This window comes from Tachypleus tridentatus, chromosome 6 (genome assembly GCF_004210375.1).
Source record: "Tachypleus tridentatus isolate NWPU-2018 chromosome 6, ASM421037v1, whole genome shotgun sequence".
Lineage (NCBI taxonomy): Eukaryota > Metazoa > Arthropoda > Merostomata > Xiphosura > Limulidae > Tachypleus > Tachypleus tridentatus.
The window spans coordinates 42,921,065-42,942,243 of NC_134830.1; the positions used below are offsets into that span (position 1 = coordinate 42,921,065).

At 36.7% G+C, this 21,179-nt stretch overlaps 1 protein-coding gene across 2 annotated transcripts in view; it reads left to right on the forward strand.

The window, feature by feature from the left end:
- LOC143252338 (papilin-like) overlaps window positions 1-21,179 on the forward strand; it is a 91,661-nt gene that overhangs the window by 68,150 nt on the left and 2,332 nt on the right. Inside the window, exons 22-29 of one of the 2 annotated variants that reach the window (XM_076504314.1) lie at window positions 2,345-2,554; window positions 4,516-4,686; window positions 5,303-5,539; window positions 7,670-7,840; window positions 9,757-9,926; window positions 15,662-15,752; window positions 18,957-19,127; window positions 19,878-20,153. In XM_076504314.1, the coding sequence (XP_076360429.1) occupies window positions 2,345-2,554; window positions 4,516-4,686; window positions 5,303-5,539; window positions 7,670-7,840; window positions 9,757-9,926; window positions 15,662-15,752; window positions 18,957-19,127; window positions 19,878-20,153 (1,497 nt within the window). The remainder of the gene's footprint in view (window positions 1-2,344; window positions 2,555-4,515; window positions 4,687-5,302; window positions 5,540-7,669; window positions 7,841-9,756; window positions 9,927-15,661; window positions 15,753-18,956; window positions 19,128-19,877; window positions 20,154-21,179) is intronic. The other variant, XM_076504315.1, reaches the window with a different exon arrangement.

The window sequence follows — 21,179 nt, forward strand, 5'->3', positions numbered from 1 at the left end:
CAAAAACATAAGTTTAAACAAATTCAGTAAATTTGTTGTCATGTGTTGTTGTGGCTTGAACCTAATCAGTATTACATTACTCATAAGATGTTCGTTCTGAACGTAACAAACCGCAACTTACGCATGTTACCAACCATGGTGTTTATCCAAACGTTCGTCTGTCTCCCGTTTGAAAAGCTCAACATTCAGTTTTGAAATGATTGGAGAACAGACATGAATAATGTTGGTGCCAAATTTTATTTCACAAGCAAGATATTCTACACTAAACTGTTAGTAATTAATCACAATATCATTTACATTTCAAACGTGACTTTGGCTCTGAGTGGAGCCAAGAGTGCAACATAATTAACCTTTTTAAAATTTATGAAATAATTTAAATTAGTATATTAACTTAACATTTTTCCGTTACTGGGTACGGGTATTTTTACTGGATTATCTTAACGTTTTTCCGTCCTGGGTTTGTTTGCTTCTAATTATTGTTTAGTAGTTTGTCTGTCCCCTTGTATTCTTGCTTTCTTAATATTCTTTGTGAAAAGTGAGGCAGAAAGCTTCCACAAGGTCTCACCAGTACCCTCTATTTTGAACTGTTACTAAGCCTGTCTTCAGGTCAGCTTTGCCTTCGATTTCAATTTGGCTTCGGCTTATCTTCTCCATTTTATTTTACGTATTTTCCCCTCTTGTGTTCTCAGAAGTTCAGAACAGAGGCTGTTTTATGATGCTGTCCTGTTCTTTTTATAGCTCATCAACTATCCACATCAATCTTTTCTCATAGGTTCTTCCTTCTGTGTTTGCTCTATGGTCTTTCAACGCTGTGTATTGTTTGTTTTTGAATTTTGCGCAAAGCTACACGAGAGTTATCTGCGCTAGCCATCCCTAATTTAGCAGTGTAAGACTAAGAGGGAAGGCAGCTAGTCATCACCACCCACCGCCAACTATTGAGCTACTCTTTTTACCAACGAATATTGGGAATGACCGTTACATTATAACATCCCCACGGCTGAAAAGGGCGAACATGTTTGGTGTGACGGGGATTCGAGCCCGCGATCCTCAAATTACGAGTCGAATGCCATAACCCACCTGGCCATTTCGAGCTCATTCGTTGTATATTTAATTACAACTGAACCAAGCCATCCAATGACATTTATATCACCAGCTTTATCTTCTTTCTTTCAATGCATCTTAGTCTGCATGGTGGTATATTTTGTGCTTTTATTTTGTTGAAATTCAAAGTCAATATACCATTGAGATCTCTTCCTCTGGTTAACACATGACAAGTCAAGATGTTATGATGCCACAATTTTTGGTAATATCCCCAACTCCTGGAGCAGGTAGTTAACACCATTTTACAGTTTTTACATTCACTCTTGGTTTCAGTTTCTCACTATAGCGCCTCCTCCTAACCACTCCCCCTCAGTTTCCTAAAACCTAAATCTTTGTCTCGCCGTCCGTGACACATTATTCCTTAAGTCTTTTTTTTTCTTTCCATTTTATGATTCTTTACAAAGCTTAAATCTTTGGCTATATTCAAACACAGAATAACAAGCTTTCTGATTGCAACTTTTCAGCATAGACACCCTTCTAACGTCTAACTTCAACAGTTCTATTTCTAATTGTAATTCCGTGTATCTCCTGATTTTATTCATCTGTGGACTTGAACTGTGAGTTTACCTTGAACGTCTCTTCCTTTTATCGTAATTTAATCTACCAGCAATTTGCTCTAACGTACTTTGTAAACAGAAAAAAATCATTGCCAGCTTCGTTTTACAGACTAGTTACTTAGTGTTCCTCCTCTTAATGTAATTCATTGTGAAAAACACAAGCATTTTATCATATACCCGCTTTGAATGACCAACATAAAACCTTGAACAAAATGGTATATCTATATTTTTAAATTGGTAATTTGTTGATGATTATCAAGAACTTTTGTACACATTTTAGAATAAATTTTAATTCATAAAACACATCAGCTTTTAACCAATCTTCCATCAGTTTTACCACATTCAGATACGACTTATTAAATTAGTGGGTCACTTTAATCGGCTTAAATTGCTAATTATTACAGTATGACAATTTATTTACACCCTTATATGTGTATATATATGCAACTCAAACAACATATTATTATTACTGTTGTCAATTTATAAACGAATGAATTTCTGGGTACTGTGTTTCGAGCAGAGATATTCAATGTTGCTTATGTTTTTTTTTATTATAAAGGCTATAATAATTGTTCCATCAACTAAGATTTTGATAATATTTTAACATTGATAATACCCACATGACTCTATGAGTTCCTAATTTCAGTATTCTTTTGTTTGAAATTGAATTTGTTCTTAACTGTTAGAAGTGTGCAGTCTCGCAAAGGAAGTGGGAAATTGCCACGACTTCACAGAACGCTGGTTTTATGACCAAAATTATGGTCGATGTTTAGTATTTCTGTACAGCGGCTGTAAAGGCAACAGAAATAATTTTGCCAGCCTTGAAGAATGTGAAAAGAGTTGTCCAGTTGATGGTAAGAAGACAGAGAAACAGAAAAAAGAAACCTTTAAAACAGGTAAGTAAAGCTGTTCAGAATCACGTACATTCAGTTGTAATTTATCCTTTTTTACTAAATAAATTTCATTAATACGTATATTTCTAATATTGCACTTTGTTTGATATGTTACCATTAACACAACAAAAACTTTATTTTTTAATTTCGGCAGTTTAAGTAAACAAATACTAATATATGTTATTTGGTTTCAATGACCTGCTGTAATGTATTATGTTGAAATAACATTATTGGCCCGGCATAACCATGTGATTACGGTGCTTGTCTCACAATCTGAGGGTCGTGAGATCAAATCCACGTCAGACCAAACATGCTCGCCATTTTAGCCGTGAGGGCATTATAATATGACGGTTAATCCCACTATTGTTGAGTAAAGAGTTGCCCAAGAGTTGGCGGTGTGTGATGATGACTAGCTGCTTTACCTCTAGTCTTACACTACTAAATAAGGGATGGCTAGCGCAGATAGCCCTTGCGTAGCTTTGCATGAAATTCAAAAACAAAAAATAACACTATTTTTCCGTTACTGTTGTTTGAAAAGTGTTGACGACTTCTTCCACTAACCTTTTTGTTTTTTTGATTGTGAATTTCGTGTAAAGCTACACAAAAGCTATCTGCGCTAGCCGTCCCTCAGTTAGCAGTGAAAGATTAGAGAAAAATGGAACTATTCATCACCACCCACCGCCAACTCTTGGACAACTCTTTTACCAAGTTATAGTAAGAATTGACATTGTGACGACTCCACGGTTAAAAGGGTGAAGGTATTTGGTGAGACGGAGATTCGAATCCACGACCCTCAAGTTGCGAGTCAAGCGATCTAACCATAATCTTTGTGTTCCTGGTTTCTCATCTGTTACAAAAATTTGGACTTTGATTATCGCTAATGGGGTAAGATCTGCTACAGGTATCTTTCTAGGCAGTATTTTATTTTCAAATACCATTAAATACAAGTGAAATTCTCGCCTTAGAAGCTATAAATACCCAATCTGAACACCTTTTATTATCTGACTAATAATATGCGTCGGAAAGAAGTGTTACATGCTCTTTCCAATAACCATCAATGTTTGCAACAACTACATTCGAAACGTCAAATAAGGTTAAATGTAGTTTGATACATTTCATTCCACTACGACTTTACGTCGGCTCTGGTTGTCTTTGCAGAGATGTTTTGGTGTAGCACAATTAAATATAACCAAGTTATGTTGTCCAAAGTAGTTTATCACGTGCCGGAAGTGAATTTCACATAAAGTCTTTCATTGTTTGAGTTAATTCACTTCAGTAAAAACTCATATTCTTTTATAAAATGAAACATGCAATTAAACACGATTTCTCTACTTATAAACATGAATGTTTTGTTTTTTGTTTTTTTTAATTTCGCACAAAGCTACTCGAGGGCTATCTGTGCTAACCGTCCCTAATTTAGCAGTGTAAAACTAGAGGGAAGGCAGCTAGTCATCACCACTCACCGCCAACTCTTGGGCTACTCTTTTACCAACGAATAGTGGGATTGATCGTCACATTATAACGTCCCCACGGCTGAAAGGGCGAGCATGTTTGGCGCGACGGGGATGCGAACCCGCGTCCCTCAGATTACGAGTCGCACGCCTTAACATGCTTGGCCATGCCGAGCCTTATAAACATGAAAGTACGTAATTAATTGTATAATCTTAAATTGCTATTGTTCTTCACTCTGACATGAAACTCCTTAGCCTAAGATATTGACATATTTATTCTCGAGAAATGTCTATTGACAAAGTAAAATATCTAAGCATAGGGCTACAAAATACCTAACGAAGAGAGGGCAAAAAATGATATTACTAAAGTTTGTTGGATATTTTTGTCTTTTCCACAAACAATATTGTATTTTAACAAACAGAATACATAAAAGCTAAATATGTCAGGCGTAGTCATATTAATGTATACCGAATGCTGAATAGTTTCATAAATCGCTTCTTTTCTTTTCCCAGAATTCTGTTTTCAAAGCAAGGATTCCGGTCCTTGTTTAAACACTGAACTTAGGTGGTATTACAATCATAAAGATGGCGTCTGCAGAGACTTTTACTATGGTGGTTGCTTGGGAAACAAAAATCGTTTCGACTCGATGGAAGAATGTGAAAATAAATGTGGCCACTCTCAAGGTAAGAAAGGGAAAACAGGGGCGTTAGGCATAGAAACAACCACGTGACCTAATAATTCTATTCATCAGAGACGAAATAATTTGAATAATAATTCTTTGAGTGTACATCGTAGCAATTGGTTCTGTTGTCCTTTTTATACACTGAATTTAAACATACTTTAGTTGCGTGAAAAAGATGGAAATTATCTGTGTCTGTTGTAATGTTTTCAATAATACTGTTTGGAATTTATGGTCAAAATTCCCAATTTCTAGATGTGTACAATCAAGTCCACTTTCAATTAATACAAGTTAATATAAAGAAGCCTCCACCCCAGTGACATAACAGTATGTATATGCACTTACAACGTTAGAAACAAGGCTTCAATACCCATTGTGAGCTCAATGTGTAAATTTGTGCTTAACTACAAAAAAAACAATAAAAATAAACTTATTTTGTCTACTTGGTGAAATCATGTTCATCTAAGAAAGGATTTTTTTGCTAAACATATGGACTTCAGTAATAAATCAAATTAAGTAATTACTACATGGAAAGAACAGATATATAAGTTGTTCTAATTTAATTTATTTTCATGTCTTAAGCTGAACAACTCGTGTAAATTAATAATATTTTTTCATAGATATCTGCCAACTTCCTAAAGTCGAAGGGCCTTGCAGTGGTTCATTTCCACAATGGTATTACGACAGTTCTTTTGACGAATGCCTTGAATTCTCATTTGGCGGTTGTCAAGGAAACGGCAATAAGTTTAATGATAAGGATGCATGTGAAAATCGTTGTAAAAAGAGGAAAATTCCGCAAGAGGGCAGTGGTTTGTATGGTCTGGTAGAATCTCAAGGTGTGAAAACGTTTGCAACATGTATGTATAATTTGATTTGTTGTTTTAATTATTCAAATGTTTATTAATTAATATTATGTATATACCGTATTACTTCGAATTTAAGACGCACATTTTTTTCATATTCTTCCGACCTGAAAATTATGGTGCGTCTTAAATTCGAGGTATTACTTTTCACTCTTCGAAAGTCTCAAAAACATCATTTTCCTCGAACAACAAAGATTTTCGAAGAAACTCCTACACTAACAAACATACTGGACTACATTTAAAAAGAACTTGGTTTAGAAACACTAAAAAAAGACGTACAAAACGTCAAATTTGCCGATGTCAGCGCCTCTAACGGTGTAGTTGGATATCACCGTCTTCAGTCTTTGACTGACTTTCATGTTGTTCAGACACTATTTTATTTTGTTTTTTTGTTTTTATTGCATGTTTCTATCCATGGAAAAGCGTTTTACGTACGATTCCAAATTTAAAAGAAAAATTATTTTGTATGACTAACAGATTAGAAATCGTGCAGCCGGTAAAAAGTATACATTGAGTGAGGCAAACATTCGTTGTTGGCGTGGTACGAAAACCGAGTTTTCTTACAAGAAAAGTACACAGTCATTTTCTGGCCCAAGAAAAGGAAGACATCCTGATGCCTTCATTTTAACGTATTTCAGAGAGTTTGTTTTGTTTTGTTTTTGAATTTCGCGCAAAGCTACTCGAGGGCTATCTGCGCTAGTCCTCCCTAATTTAGCAGTGTAAGTCTAGAGGGAAGGCAGCTAGTCATCATCACCCACCGCCAACTCTTGCACTACTCTTTTACCAACGAATGGTGGGATTGACCGTCACATTATAACGCCCCTACGGCTAAAGGGCGAGCATGTTTGGCATGTTGGCGGTGGGTGGTGATAACTAGCTGCCTTCCCTCTGGTCTTACACTGCTAAATTAGGGACAGCTAGCACAGATAGCCCTCGAGTAGCTTTGTGCGAAATTCAAAAACAAACAAACTAAATCAAATCGGTAACGGAGATGAAACGGCAGTTTTTACTGATATGCCTCCTGTAAATGCTACAGAAGAAAAGAAAAACAGGTGACAATCAAAACCACTGGTATATCTGCAGATGGAAATAAATTACTACTGCATGTCATATTAAACAGGGAAACATTGCCGAAAGAAAATTTTTGCAAAGATGTAATAGTTAGCGCACAAAAAAAATGCTTTGATGACATCAGAGTTAATAGAAGAGTGGTTGGGATGTATATTGGAACGTCGACCTGGTGTATTATTAAAGCAACGGAGCATGCGTGTAATGGATGCATTTCGTAGCCATCTCTCCGATACAATCAAGAATAGCTTAAGGAACAAAAAGATAATTGCTGGTGGAATGACAGGTCAGTTACAACCTCTTGATGTGTCCATTAACAAGTCATTCAAAGATCGTATCCATAAGCACTATCATGCTTGGCTGAATAAAGACAATCATGCTGACACCTGGTGGTAAAATGAAAAGGGCATTAGCATCAACAATAGTGGAGTGTATTTCAGAAGCTTGGAAAGAAGTGTCGGACAATATTATTAGAAAATCGTTTTTAAAATGTTGTTTATCCAATGCGGAAGATGGAACACAAGATGACATTCTTTGGGATAATAGTGAATCAAGTGATGAAGATGCTTCAACTTCAGAATATAACAGTGAGTCAGAAGAAATGTCAGAGTAACACTCTGGTTAACTAAAGAAAACAGGAAGAAACATTACTGTAATGAAAATTTTTAATTTCCTATATATTTTATTATATTTCATTTTAAATACGTTATTTATATTTTTGATTCGTTCATAAACTCTTTTAAAGTATATTTACTCCCCTCTAATTATCATCCAATTTCTTTTTTCCTCAAAATCCTTTTAAAAGTGATGTGCGTCTTAAATTAGAAGGTTCCTTAAATTCGAAGTAATACGGTATGTTTATATATATGTAGCAAAACAAAAGTAATACGGTATGTTTATATATATGTAGCAAAACAAAAGGTAACTGCAAACTGTTGTGCTTGTAACGTAAAAGTAATAATAAATTTGTGTAAAATGAATAAAAAGTTATGTTGGATAGTTCAAAGAAAAACTTGAATATTTAAGCCGACGTATTTCGTTTGCTTAATGTGACAGCTGCATGTCAACTGCCTGTAAACGTCGGATCATGTGACGAGGCCCATGCCTTCTGGTTCTTTGATCCCAAGAGTCTTCAATGTTTGCCCTTTTTATACACGGGCTGCGAGGGGAATGAAAATCGTTTCAAATCTTATGAAATCTGTATGAAAATCTGCTTAGACACTTCAGGTAATCGTTTGTAGAATGAATTAATAACGAAGTTATTCGTATTACTTATTTCATAATATACTCTTCAAAAAAAAGAAACGCAAAAGGCAAAATTTGAGTCATATTGTTAACAACTTTATTCCAGGTAGTTCTGTATGAAATGTGTGAAACTTTGCACATTTACTGCTGAACATCCAAAGTCCACGCTCACTAGTTGAAGTTTAACGTCACTCAACGTCAAGAACGAGTATGCCCCCCGTGAGCATCAATAACTGCTTAGCATCTCTTGCCCATGGAAGCGATGAGATGACAAATTACATCCTGTGGAATGGCTGTCCACTCAGCCTGCAAAGCTGCTGCAAGCTGAGATAGAGTCTGCGGTTGAGGTTGTCGCCGTCGCAGACATCGATCCAACTCGTCCCAAAGATGTTCGATGGGGTTTAAATCTGGTGATCTGTAGGGCCAGGGAAGAACGTTGATGTTGTGGTGTCTCAAGAAGACAGTGGTGAGTCGGGCTGTGTGAGGACGGGCGTTGTCATGTTGAAAAACGTCGTTGACATTCACCATGATGGGTTGCACATGGGGCCTAAGAATCTCGTCGGCGGTTGCGTACGGTCTGATCGGAAATCCTACGCAGCCCTGGTATGGTTGAGGCAGTAGACGTCGCAGTGGTGGTCCTATTCCGAAGGTGACGAAACCGGATGTAGTGATCTTGTGCGGGCGTGGTCACACGAGGTCTGCCAGATCGTGGATGGTCACAAGTTGATCCATGTTGTTGGTGACGATTCCATAGCCTTGTGATGGTGCTTGGGTGGACATTCACAGCTCTGGCAACATCTGATCGAGATTCGCCTTATTCCAAGCAACCAATGGCGTTGTTGCGTTGTGCTTCAGTCAGTCTTGGCGTAACTGTATTGCGTGTCGGTTGTTTAACACTGAGCTATGGAAACCGAGAACCCGTCACTTTAAAAGGGATTTTGCACGTGTTGCACTTGCAGAACATGCAGATCTCTCAAACAAATTTATTGGACACGAATGCGTTTTGGCGAAAAATCCGATGCTTTCCTCCGTTTTCAAAGTGCACAACTTTTATTGTCATTTTGGTCTGACAATCAGTGCCTTAACACGTGTAACATCACATACTCTGAGCTTGTAACGTTATTACATATATTTCTCTTTCAAATAACAAAAATATTCCTTTTGCCTTTCTTTTTTTGAAGAGTATAGTATGTATACCACTATTGTTAGTGAGCGTGTGTTTGTGTGTGTAATATTATAATAGAATAAATAGTTTCAGCTTCAGTTTATGGTTATACTTAGTTTCCACAATGCAACTTTCAGAGGTTGCTTATATTTCACTATAGTATAAATACCTTGCAAGATTCAGTTTAAAGTCTTTGTAAATGTGATAGAGAATGATATAGCTAGTCTTGTTTAAAGCAATTGATTCTATATCTGAGATAAAAAAGTACAGTTCTTTGATAAAACAGTGATGAATAGATTTTATATTTTTTATAAGCGAGACTGCAGACTTTTAACAAAAAGTTTTTTAGGTGTAACCTCAATTAATATTTCATGGTATTCGTGCGATTGGTCAATATATTATGCTGCAAGTTGATACGAATTTGTAAGTTAGCAACAACGACAGCTAAATATCGAAATTCCAATAAGAAAACTTTATTTTAACTATATTTGTGTTGACAACCTTATCTAAAGTGATCGCGTGTCGACATTTTGTCGCACATGTTTTATTTCCAAAGCAAATATTTTTGTTCAAATTTCCATGTTTGCTGTTCAAGCAATTTACTCGTAGTGATGTTACCTTCAACACATGTGTTAGGTCAGAACATTAGTTTCGGGATTTGTTTAGTTAATCATTGAAAAACTAAATAAAATGTTTTAACCATTGTGTATATTGAATAACTTTGCCATTTTAGCATCAGCTTTACGTCCGACTGCTCCATCAGTTCTACCTTCCACGGTTCATACATCGTACGAAAGTCTCTGCCCACCTTCGAACTGTGGTCAGCTGAAATGTGCACATGGAAAAGAGGAGTTTCACACATGGCAAGGATGTCGATCATGTCGGTGTTCTGATCCATGTCAGGTAGTTTGGTAGTATGTAATGTATAATACAGGATCTGACATATTGACATTCCACAATATTCACCTACTGTAAAGTTAGTTTTGCTCGTACAAAGTCGACCTTTCGATTGATTATCCTTTATTATTTCGTGTGATACAGTTTACTTGGAGTACCAATAGTCGAATTAACCGTGAAAAACTTAGTTTGATCAATTTTGTTTTATATCTTGGCGTAAGCTTCACACAAAAATTTCTTTATCCGTGACAGTTTTTCTGTTGATAATTTGCAATCCTTGCATAAAATTAGCTTGTTACTTTCAATTTCTGTCAGAGGAAACGTTTACATTATTTAAAGGTTCGTTGGTTATTTATGTATAAGATTATATTATTAGACTAAACTGCATTCTTTACTATAGCTGGAGGGTTTCGAAGTTTAGATCAACTGACTTTTATAGAATAATGTTTGTGCTAATAAACTTACAACGGCACTTGAGCAATATATCAGGTCATCCCTTAAGTAATGTTCGATTTTAGGTTCAGAAAAAGAGAAAAGATTTTAAATGTTATTTAGTCAATAATGTATGTTCCATTATTATTAATTAGTTTCTGCCAATGCTTCACAAGCTTCTGAATGCCACTTCTATAAAATTCTTAAGGTTTGGAGGAAAAGAATGTAGAGAGGATAGTTTTGACATCATTATGTGTTCTAAACTCTTTTCCATCAAGATAGTTCTGCAAACGTCGGAATAGATGATAATCAGATGGAGCAAGGTCTGGAGAAGAGGAGGATATGGAAGTTTTTCCCAGCCTAGCTCTTCAATCTTTGCAGATGTGATCCTTATTGTATGGGGTCGTGCATTATCCTGGTGTAACACAACACCTTTACGATTGATCAAAGTACGCCTCTTTTCTTTCACTGCAACATTCAAGTGCTCTCAGTGTTGACGATAGAAGTCTGATGTAATCGTTGCATTGAATGGCAGCAACTCAAAGCGAATCACATCAACAATATCCCACCAAACGCTTAACAAGACTTTCCTAGAGTAGTAGTCCATTTTGGGCTGTGCTTTAGCCAGTTTACCTGCACTGAATTATTGTCTGCGGCGCTTAACGTTCTTATAAAATATCCATTCTTCATCTTCAGTCACTAACTTGTCCAAAAACGATGAGTTACATTCACGATAGTACAGAGAAGTGTAAATCTCCACTCTTGCTCTAAGATTGACTTTTGTCAAATCATGAAGGACCCATTTTACAAGTTTTGACACCTTTCCAAGCTGTTGCAAATGACGGTGAACTGTTGAATTGGTTGAATTAAGCTCTTGTGCTAGTTCTTCAACTGTTACAGCACAGTCTTCATCAAATGTAGCCAGCAGCAAGTCATCATTAAACTAAACAGGATGACCTAAATGTAGTGCATCACCTATCGTTACCTGATCTGAACTTCTGAAACCATTTTCGACATTTTTTTTCATTGAGAAACTCCGCACCATAAACACCTTGAATGTTTCGTGTAGTTTCTGCTGCACTGTTGCCTTTTTTAAACACATAAAGCATAATGTGCCTAATGTGTTCCTCAGACACATCCATCTTCATAAAGGTTTATTTAATTAATGATCTGAAAAAGTGGAGGTGGGTGAGTTTCTTTCATTTGTCTGAACATTCTTATACACATCCTACTGCATATTTTAGTCATTAAAGTCTTCTACAAAGACAGAAATGATGATGCACTTTCTGTATTAAATGTTCGGACTTTACTTATGGGACGACCTGATATATATATACATACACATACAATTAAAGTGAGTGCAACGCTAGAATAATACTACACAATAAATAATTTTAGGGTTGTACTCCTTATAAGTGTATATATTGATATTACTTGCATAGAGGGTCGTTTCCAGATAAACTTTAAAACTTTCACTGTGTGTTCACCGTCACCATAATGGTCAAGAGACTTGTAATATAATATACTATCTGCTGAGTAGGCAACTTCTTAATAACCTAAAACACTGTCATCAAACATTATACATATGTGGTGTTATCACAGCTACACTGACAATCAATAGATAGCTATAATTAACCACAATACAAGAGATTCCGGGAGTGTCATGTAGAGCAATCTTTCAAACATGGACATGAAAATAACCACAAATACATGAGTCGACACACTTTTAAAAGTCTTTATACACTATAATATTTATGCTGGTTATAAAACTGGCTGAGTTCTATTTCTTGTTGTAAGTTTAACTGGCTGATGAGTTAAGGACGTTTTTTTTTCAAACAAACACAAGAAATGGTCCTAGTACGGTATTCTGTAATCCACACATTTCCGACGCCAGTTATAGCTTGAAGTGGAATATTTATGCCAAGTTACACAAGTATCTGGAATAGGTTTTATGAGATAACCATTACTGTATGTAGCCTTTACCTAAGAATGATAAGTGTATTTTTTACGAAGTTCTGACATCATGAACAACACTGTAGATGTTTTCTATACTAACTGTGAAAGGATGGGTTGACGGTTATTTCAAATGTGGCCCACACAACCAAGTTTGTCATGTTAGGTAACAGTGCATTTCATCTACATACGAGGTCTGTTCACAAAATACGCGGACTGACGTCGTAAAACAAAATGTACTTTATTTAAAAGTTACAGGTCTGGGACCCCTTCAAAGTACTCTCCTCCCCAACGCACACACTTATCCTAACGGTGTTTCCACTTGTTGAAACAGTCCTGGTACGCTTCTTTTGTAATGTCCTCCAGCTCCTTCATCGCATTTGCCTTAATCTCGGGAATCGTCTCAAATCTTCTTCCTTTCAAGGGTCTTTTGAGTTTGGGAACAAGAAAAAATCGCAAGGAGCAAGGTCAGGTGAGTAGGGGGGAGTGGAGAAGAACAGTGATCGAGTGTTTGGCCAAAAACTCACGTGTTCTGAGGGCTGAATTTCGCAGCAACGCGGTGCATCTTCAATTTTTCGGTCAAAATTTCGTAACAAGATCCAACTGATATCCCACACTCTTCAGCAAGCTCCCTGACAGCCAGACGTCGATTTGCCCGCACCAGGGTGTTGATTTTGTCGACGTGTGGCTCGTCAGTTGAGCTCATCATCTTCAATGGACTGTCGACCATCCTTAAAACGTTCATGCCACTTGAAATATGCCGTACGCTTCATAACAACATCACCGTAAGCCGTGTTAAGCATAGCAAAAGTTTCAGTTGCAGATTTTCCAAGTTTAACACAAAATTTCACAGCAAGTCGTTGCTCCTTCAGGTCATTCATTCTGAAATCCGCCAAACGAAAAAATCGCACTTTACTTAAAACCGCGTATCTAATACACAAATGAAGATATCTGCAATCGGAAAATGGCGTCGTAATCAGCTGATCTGTGCGAACCTAGCGACACCAAGCGGATTCCCCTGGAACCAACTGGAGCCGCGCAATTCAAACAGTCCGCGTATTTTTTGAACAGCCCTCGTATACACTATTACCTTGTACGAAATATGGATCATTTTCTGCATATTTAGAATGTTGGCTGTAGTGTCCCAACCCTTGTTCGCATTTTACGTTTTAAGGTTATCATTTGTTCAGGGGTTAATATGGGATTTTATTTAGGGAAATGTTTTTTTAAGAAAACGTTTCAAATCATGCGAACTCACTGACTCTAACACTTACTCAGGAAAGAGGGTGGTGGCCCTCCACCCATTGCTCTTGAGTTTGAGCTACCTTCAGTATTTATTTTCTAGAGAAAAAGTACCGGATTTCTGTAAACGGGAGAGAGTTGGGGAGGGGGGTGAGTTTTGGAAGTTAAACGCTATTAAAGCCACTGGTCAGGATGGATAGAAGTATTGTAGTTGACTAGGTCAGTCAAGTGTCACTTCGTAAGTATGGCTCATACTGAAACTGTAGTATCTCTGGTTCAGATTTCGCCCAAAGCTACATGAAGGCTATCTGCGCTAGCCGTCCCTAACTTAACAGTGAAACACTAGAGGGAGAACAGCTGGTCATCAACACGCACCGTCAACATTCGGGCTACTCTTTTTGTCAACGCATAATGGGACTGGCTGTCACATTATAAAGCCTCCATGAAATGTTGAGAATGTTTGGTGGGCAAAAGATTGTAACCCGAGACCAACAGGTTTCGACCCAAGTGCTTATCGACAACGTCAGATAAGCTCAATCACGTATATTACATTTCGTTCCTGAGAAATTATTTTGTGCGGCAAAAATCACACAATCTCTTTTCTTTTATTTTAACGTCAGATAAGTTCAATCACGTATATTACATTTCGTTCCTGAGAAATTATTTTGTGCGGCAAAAATCACACAATCTCTTTTCTTTTATTTTAACGTCAGATAAGTTCAATCACGTATATTACATTTCGTTGCTGAAAAATTATTTTGTGCGGCAAAAATCACACAATCTCTTTTCTTTTATTTTAACGTCAGATAAGTTCAATCACGTATATTACATTTCGTTCCTGAGAAATTATTTTGTGCGGCAAAAATCACACAATCTCTTTTCTTTTATTTTAACGTCAAATAAGTTCAATCACGTATATTACATTTCGTTCCTGAGAAATTATTTTGTGCGGCAAAAATCACACAATCTCTTTTCTTTTATTTTAACGTCAGATAAGCTCAATCACGTATATTACATTTCGTTCCTGAGAAATTATTTTGTGCGGCAAAAAACACACAACCATTTTCTTTTTTTGTATTAGAATTTCCACTCAACTGTACAAAATAGTTACGTACGCATAACCGTCCCTAATTAATAGTACTCACACCAACAATTGTCTTATCGAATAGTGTGATGGGGGCGTCGCTGTTATCGTTATAGCATACCCACGGCTCCAAATCGCGAAATTGATTTTTACGGAAACATGTTTGTGTGTTTTTCTTATAGCAAAGCCACAAAGGGTTATCTGCTCAGCCCACCGAGGGGAATCGAACCCCTGATTTTAGCGTTGTAAATCCGGAGACATACCGCTGTACTAGCGGGGGGCTTTACGAAAACAAAACTTGAACAATGAATCCTGCGATTTATAGTCCGTCACTTTATATTATTAGATCGTACCCACCTGAACAAAAATAACTCTCAGAGACACTAAAACCAGGCCCGGCATGGCCAAGCGCGTAAGGAGCGCGACTCGTAATCCGTGGGTTCGCGCCCGCGTCGCGCCAAACATGCTCGCCCTCCCAGCCGTGGGGGCGTTATAATGTGACGGTCAATCCCATTTTACATTGATAAAAGAGTAGCCCAAGAGTTGGCGGTGGGTGGTGATGACTAGCTGCCTTCCTCTAGTCTTACACTGCTAAATTAGGGATGGCTAGCACAGATAGCCCTCGAGTAGCTTTGTGCGAAATTCTAAAACAAACAAACACTAAAACGAAACATACAGCATTGACTAAAAAGCACGTTTAGATTAGCATTTGTGCAAAGTGTTATAAAAGATAACTCTTAAAAGAACATTATTTTTGAGTAACTTAAACCGTTTATTAGGTTTGTAATATCAATATATAAAAAAAATCGAGATATATATGACATACATTCAAAACAAATGTTTAAAGTTGTATTCCAACAAATCATTCTTCACTTTAACAAGTACCATAAAAAGTACCAAATAACCTCGTATAAGCTTCGTTAGAAAGGAACATTCAGTCGGAAACAAAAATACTAATTGAGTTTGATTTTTTTAGTTGTTTGTGTGTCATAACGTTCAGTTTAATAAAGAAGTCTATTTTATTACTCAGCCTCACAATTGTCCCAGTGGACAGCGATGTGTCGTGGAGACGTATCAATTAACATACAACCAAACTCGACACATGCCAAAGTGTCGAGAAGGTAAGTCGTTTAGCAAATACATAACAATGAATGATTTATTTGTCTCGCATTTCGGTCTGAATTTTATTGTGTTTATAACCCACTAGGCCTTTTTTAAACCCTTTATAATCTATATACGACATATGGGTTTATTTTACGATACTAATATATTTTCATCAGATATTTATTTTTATAGTTTGTTTGAAGTTAATCACAAAGCTACATAATGCTCTGCTCACCAAGGTTAACGAAAGTCGGTTTCCATCATCTTAAAGTCCGAAGACATACTGTTGTACCACTGGGAATGGGTGGGGGTTGTTTTATAACTACTGATTTACGAAAGTTTTAGCTTCCAACTAGAATTTTTCATTATTCTGTGATGTCATTACTCCACCATCCAATGTCACAAAAACAAGGTTGCGAACTAATAACGCTAAAAACTGGGTTTTGATAGCCCATTGTGTATCTTTCTTCCTGACTAAAAACAGACAAGTAATTTCGCTATGTTGATTTCCTTGCATAATATACAACTTAATACTATGCAGTTGTATCAGTTTACATCATCGAGTGTTGTTTTTACTTCTCGAGATTTAATTCCAGGTACTGATTATCGGTTCATATCCTCTTCATTGTGTTTCTGAAATCCTTGCGTAGTTGAGAATATGTTTTACAATCTTCCTCTACCAGAGATATAGGAGGCTTTGTTTGTTTGTTTGTTTTTTAGAATTTCGCACAAAGCTACTCGAGGGTTATCTGTGCTAGCCGTCTCTAATTTAGCAGTGTAAGACTAGAGGGAAGGCAGCTAGTCATCACCACCCACCGCCAACTCTTGTGCTACTCTTTTACCAACGAATATTGGGATTGACCGTCACATTATAACGCCCCCACGGCTGAAAGGGCGAGCATGTTTGGCGCGTAGGGGATGCGAACCCGCGACCCTCAGATTACGAGTCGCACGCCTTAACACGCTTGGCCATGCCGGGTCGGTATAGGAGGCACTTTAAAATTGGGGCTCAAAGTTTATTTAACAGAACAGATCGAAGGAATCTATGTTATTGATGCAAGAATTGCGGTCAGAATCCAGGAGTCGCTTTATGGCATTGGAAGCTCCTGCATTTACCTGAGAATAATTTTCCTAACTTCGATGCATTTTTACTAAAACAGATTGAAAGGTTGGTACAGGCACCATGGCCTCTGCTTCCTACGTCACTGTATTATAGGAAAAGTATGCCTTTTTATTATTATGACAAACGATATTATGATTTATTATATAATTATTTGCTTGACTGTGTTATCCATGAAGCAACAGTTGTTCCCCCTTGTTATATGTCAGTTTAAAGGTGAATTTTACAGAAAAAGAAAACTTTGCAGTCAAAAGAACTACTCATACTGATTAATTTTGCAGGTTCACATTTTTTATAAAAAGTATGTGCTGTTAAATGAAACATAGAACTTGGTGCAGAAAGAGCCCTTTCCGAGCGGAAATCCGAACGTTTTAGTTTTTACGTTTGCCGCTAGGAAAGGTACTGTGACGTAATAGTTGCCAAACAAACCGCCAACGCCAGCACGTTGAATGTAAATAAACATGGCTAGTGCATACAGAGAAACAGAGGCAGAGTTTGTTTTGACTTTGTGTTCTGAACAGTGTCGAGTAGCGCCATATCAATTCGAACCTACTATGAACGAATCTAGAACAGTTACTTTTGACACAGATCTGACAAGTTCTAGTGATGAGCACAGTTCCACGAGTGAGAGTAGCGGAACTGTGAGTGATACTGATAGCGCCCAGGCCGGTTGCGAGTCGGTCATACCTCCAGTGGAAGAATGATAAGTCTAAGTCATGACAACAAATATGGTCTGTATTATTTCACGTGCAATTTTAAGCACCTCGAAACCTGCCTGGTGTTTATAAATTATTTATATCACAGACTGGGTTTTATTTGTTTATACTTTGCCGACTATGGTAACTAATACTCGGCCCTTCCACAATCATTGTACTGGGTATTTATGACTCGTAACAAAATGAATTTCAATTATACGTCATAATTCTGTCTATAAAATCAAATTAGATGTAGCAGTCTAAATAGTTAATTTAATATTTACCATAAATGTATAATTTATATGACATATTCCGTATGTTTGTGCAAGGTGTAGGTGTGGTTTATGCGAGCAGATGCCAACCAGGAGAGAGTTCGTTTGTTGTCGTTTGTTCTTTTCGAGATGGCAAGGGATGGCTTCAGATGGGTGGAACATGTACGCTGCAGGCTGAGATCAGTCCTCAGCTTTACACGAGGAAAGATGGTGGGGACGATCCTGCCTACTGCTGATGGTTTTTTTAGTCTCAACCTGCCTGGCTTGAAACCCACGGAATTCAGAACAGTGGGATCCGACACAAAACATGAGCGTTCAAAGTGATCATGACAAAGCTTTTCATGGTGTGAAGGAATCCAGTTCTTCCTATTGATCATCCGCACCCACTGTCGCCACCTTGCCGGTTCCTTCTCCTTGCACGGAAATGAAAAGAAGCTTTTGCCCGATGCCGAACCGTTTTCACAAACCATAAGCAACGCAGTAAATCATGTTATCATGAAACAAACATAAAGTAGCAATATCAAGACAAAAAATAGTTTCACAAAGTATGTAATCCAAAAAAAGCACCGATAGATTTACAAAAAACACTAGAACTGAAAGGAACAAAATTGTCGGCGCACAACGAAGCTTGTTTGGCAACTATTACGTCATAGTTGTAAAACGTCAAGGAAACAGCCAAACGACCGAGAGGAACTTGAATTCGAGGACCCGCATATTTTTTTTTCATTTTTTGCTCAAAAACTAAAGTGTTTAAAAATATGGCAACCACACAGGAATTATACCTAACCAAAGTACAGTTTCTAAGGTAATTATTAAATTTGTTGAAAATTCACCTTTAAGAAGTAGGTAACGTTTAGTTGTCTGAAAGTTTGTCCTTCTATTTGTAATAAGCATGACATTAAAGTTATCTTCAATATGTCAACAAAGAATGATGCATATTTACAACTATTTTCGTTGATTTCGAGTGAGATTTTTAATTACATAATTCTGACAATAGTTATTTACAAATTCAGCAAAGAGTTTTTATGCTCTTAATACTTTGTAATATGTTAAGCAAAAATGTATAATATTACACTTTTTTTAAAGCTAATATATATTTTATCATGTTTTGCTTGTAACTAATTACAAAATTAGTGGCCAAACCTGGGAGATGTTCACTGACCCAGGATTTCATGGCCGACCAGCCAGTCACTATTTCAAGACCAGAATGCTGGAACCATTGTCATGACGATGCAGACTGCAATGGTCATATGAAGTGTTGTTTCGATGGATGCTCTAAAATATGCGTTGACCCTATACTAAGAGGTTAGTGTGACTTTTTTCATCACAGATATACGTATGGAGGGACACACGTGGTCCAAGTGGCGAAACAAAATCTACTCTCAATGCCAGCATTAGATCTTATGGTAAAGAAAGATCCAGGTAAATCTTAAGCGGCAAATACAATAAAATGCAGTTTAACATTTAAAATATTATTAAACAAAACAATTCGTTCTTGAGTTGATGATTTCTGTATAATACGGTAAAAAAGGTATATATATATATATACTTCCAACATGGCGATTTCATGAGCTCTTTTATGTGTTGTGAATTTAGGTTAAGATTTTACAAACACGCAGATACAAATAAACGAACTAGAACTTAAACGTTTATTTATCATAAGCCAGTTGCAGAGTTGTATTCTACCTTTTATTGGACTTTTATAAGAATTAAGTGTTTATAAAATAACTGGAGTTTGATTAACAGTTATTGCATATTATGTTATTTTCCTTAGAAATCCGAACACTTACATTTCATGTACATAAATACATTAAAAAATTAAAACTCCCATTATATGTAGGTTTTCGTTTTGACTTTTTAGATTTTGATATTTGTAAATATGTTCAAAGTTACATTTATCCTACTTATCATAGACAATTTAAACTTTAGGATATTACAAAAATATCTTGATATTAAGCCTTACAAAGAACTCTGGCAACTTAAGGTATTTTATTATTATGTTATAAATGTAATCTTAGAATTAAGGTTCGTTACTTTTTTAAAATATTTTTCCAGCAAAATTAAATGTAGAAGTTAGCTTCGAGACTCGAAACCCCACTGTTGGTTCTCGTTTCCAAATCGACTGTAAAGTCAACGGATCTCAAAACCCGATTGTTGCCTGGTATTTTGGCAACGATGCCTTTCCGTTAAGCAATAATTCTTACCACAAAATTCTGATTAACAACACGCTGGTAATACACTCAGCCCAACTCAGCGACAGTGGAGAATACACCTGCGTTGCTGCTGATTACCAGAGTGAAGCCATATCTTCGGTGATTCTTAAAGTTGAAGGTACGATATTTTCATTACAGGTAATATTGCACTTTGCTTCATGTAAAAGGTGATAAACTGTGTTAATTGTTGCACATTTTAGAAGTAGTGTCTTCTTTAGATGTTAAAGTGCTTGTGAATTATAAAATATTGGTTCATTCAGAATGACTGATAGTTAATTTTTCGAGATGTTAATGCCTATGGATATAAATAATACTGTGTAAGTTCTAAAGGATTTGTTTGTTTTGAATTTCGCGCAAAGCTATCTACGCTAGGCGTCCCTAATTTAGCAGTGTAAGACTAGAGGGAAGGCAGCTGGTCATCACCACCCGCAGCCAACTCTTGGGTTACTTTTTTACTTACGAATAGTGGAATTACGAGAGGGCGAGCATGTTTGGTACGCCTGGGATTCGAACCCGCGATCCTCGGATTACGAGTCGAGCGCCTTAACCACCTGGCCATGCCTAGTTCTAAAGAAAGACTATAATTTAATTGAAAAAAGTCAAGTCATTGAAAGTATTAAAATCTGTAAACAAATATTCTTAATTAAGAGTAAACTACTAAAATTTTAATATGATTGAATAGTTTCGAAACTGAACATTTTTTATTTATGTAAAAACGACTGGTATGAGTAGAGAAAGCACTATGTAGAGGAGCGAACAACGTTTTGACCTTCTTCGGTCATCGTTAGGTTCACATACCAGCTGTTTTTACATATATAATTTTCTCTACAAGTGGGTTTTCTCGTCATCACGGATGAACATTTTTTGTTTAATCCTGATTTTTGAATGTTGATGTTTATTTAATTTTCTTCAAAACGGGGGACATACGGAACGTACTTGTCATAATAAATACTTCCATACTAGCTTTGCCGTTCCCTGAAAATATAACTTTGCAAAAAATGAAGAAAAAGGAATTTTAAAACGACCCATAAACTTGGCGTTGCACACACACAAATTGACAATTGGCTCTTATATATGTTAAACCAGTTATCCAGGAGAGTAATAAACAACTGTAGACAGTGAGAGTCCAAGGCCTCACTGGCAC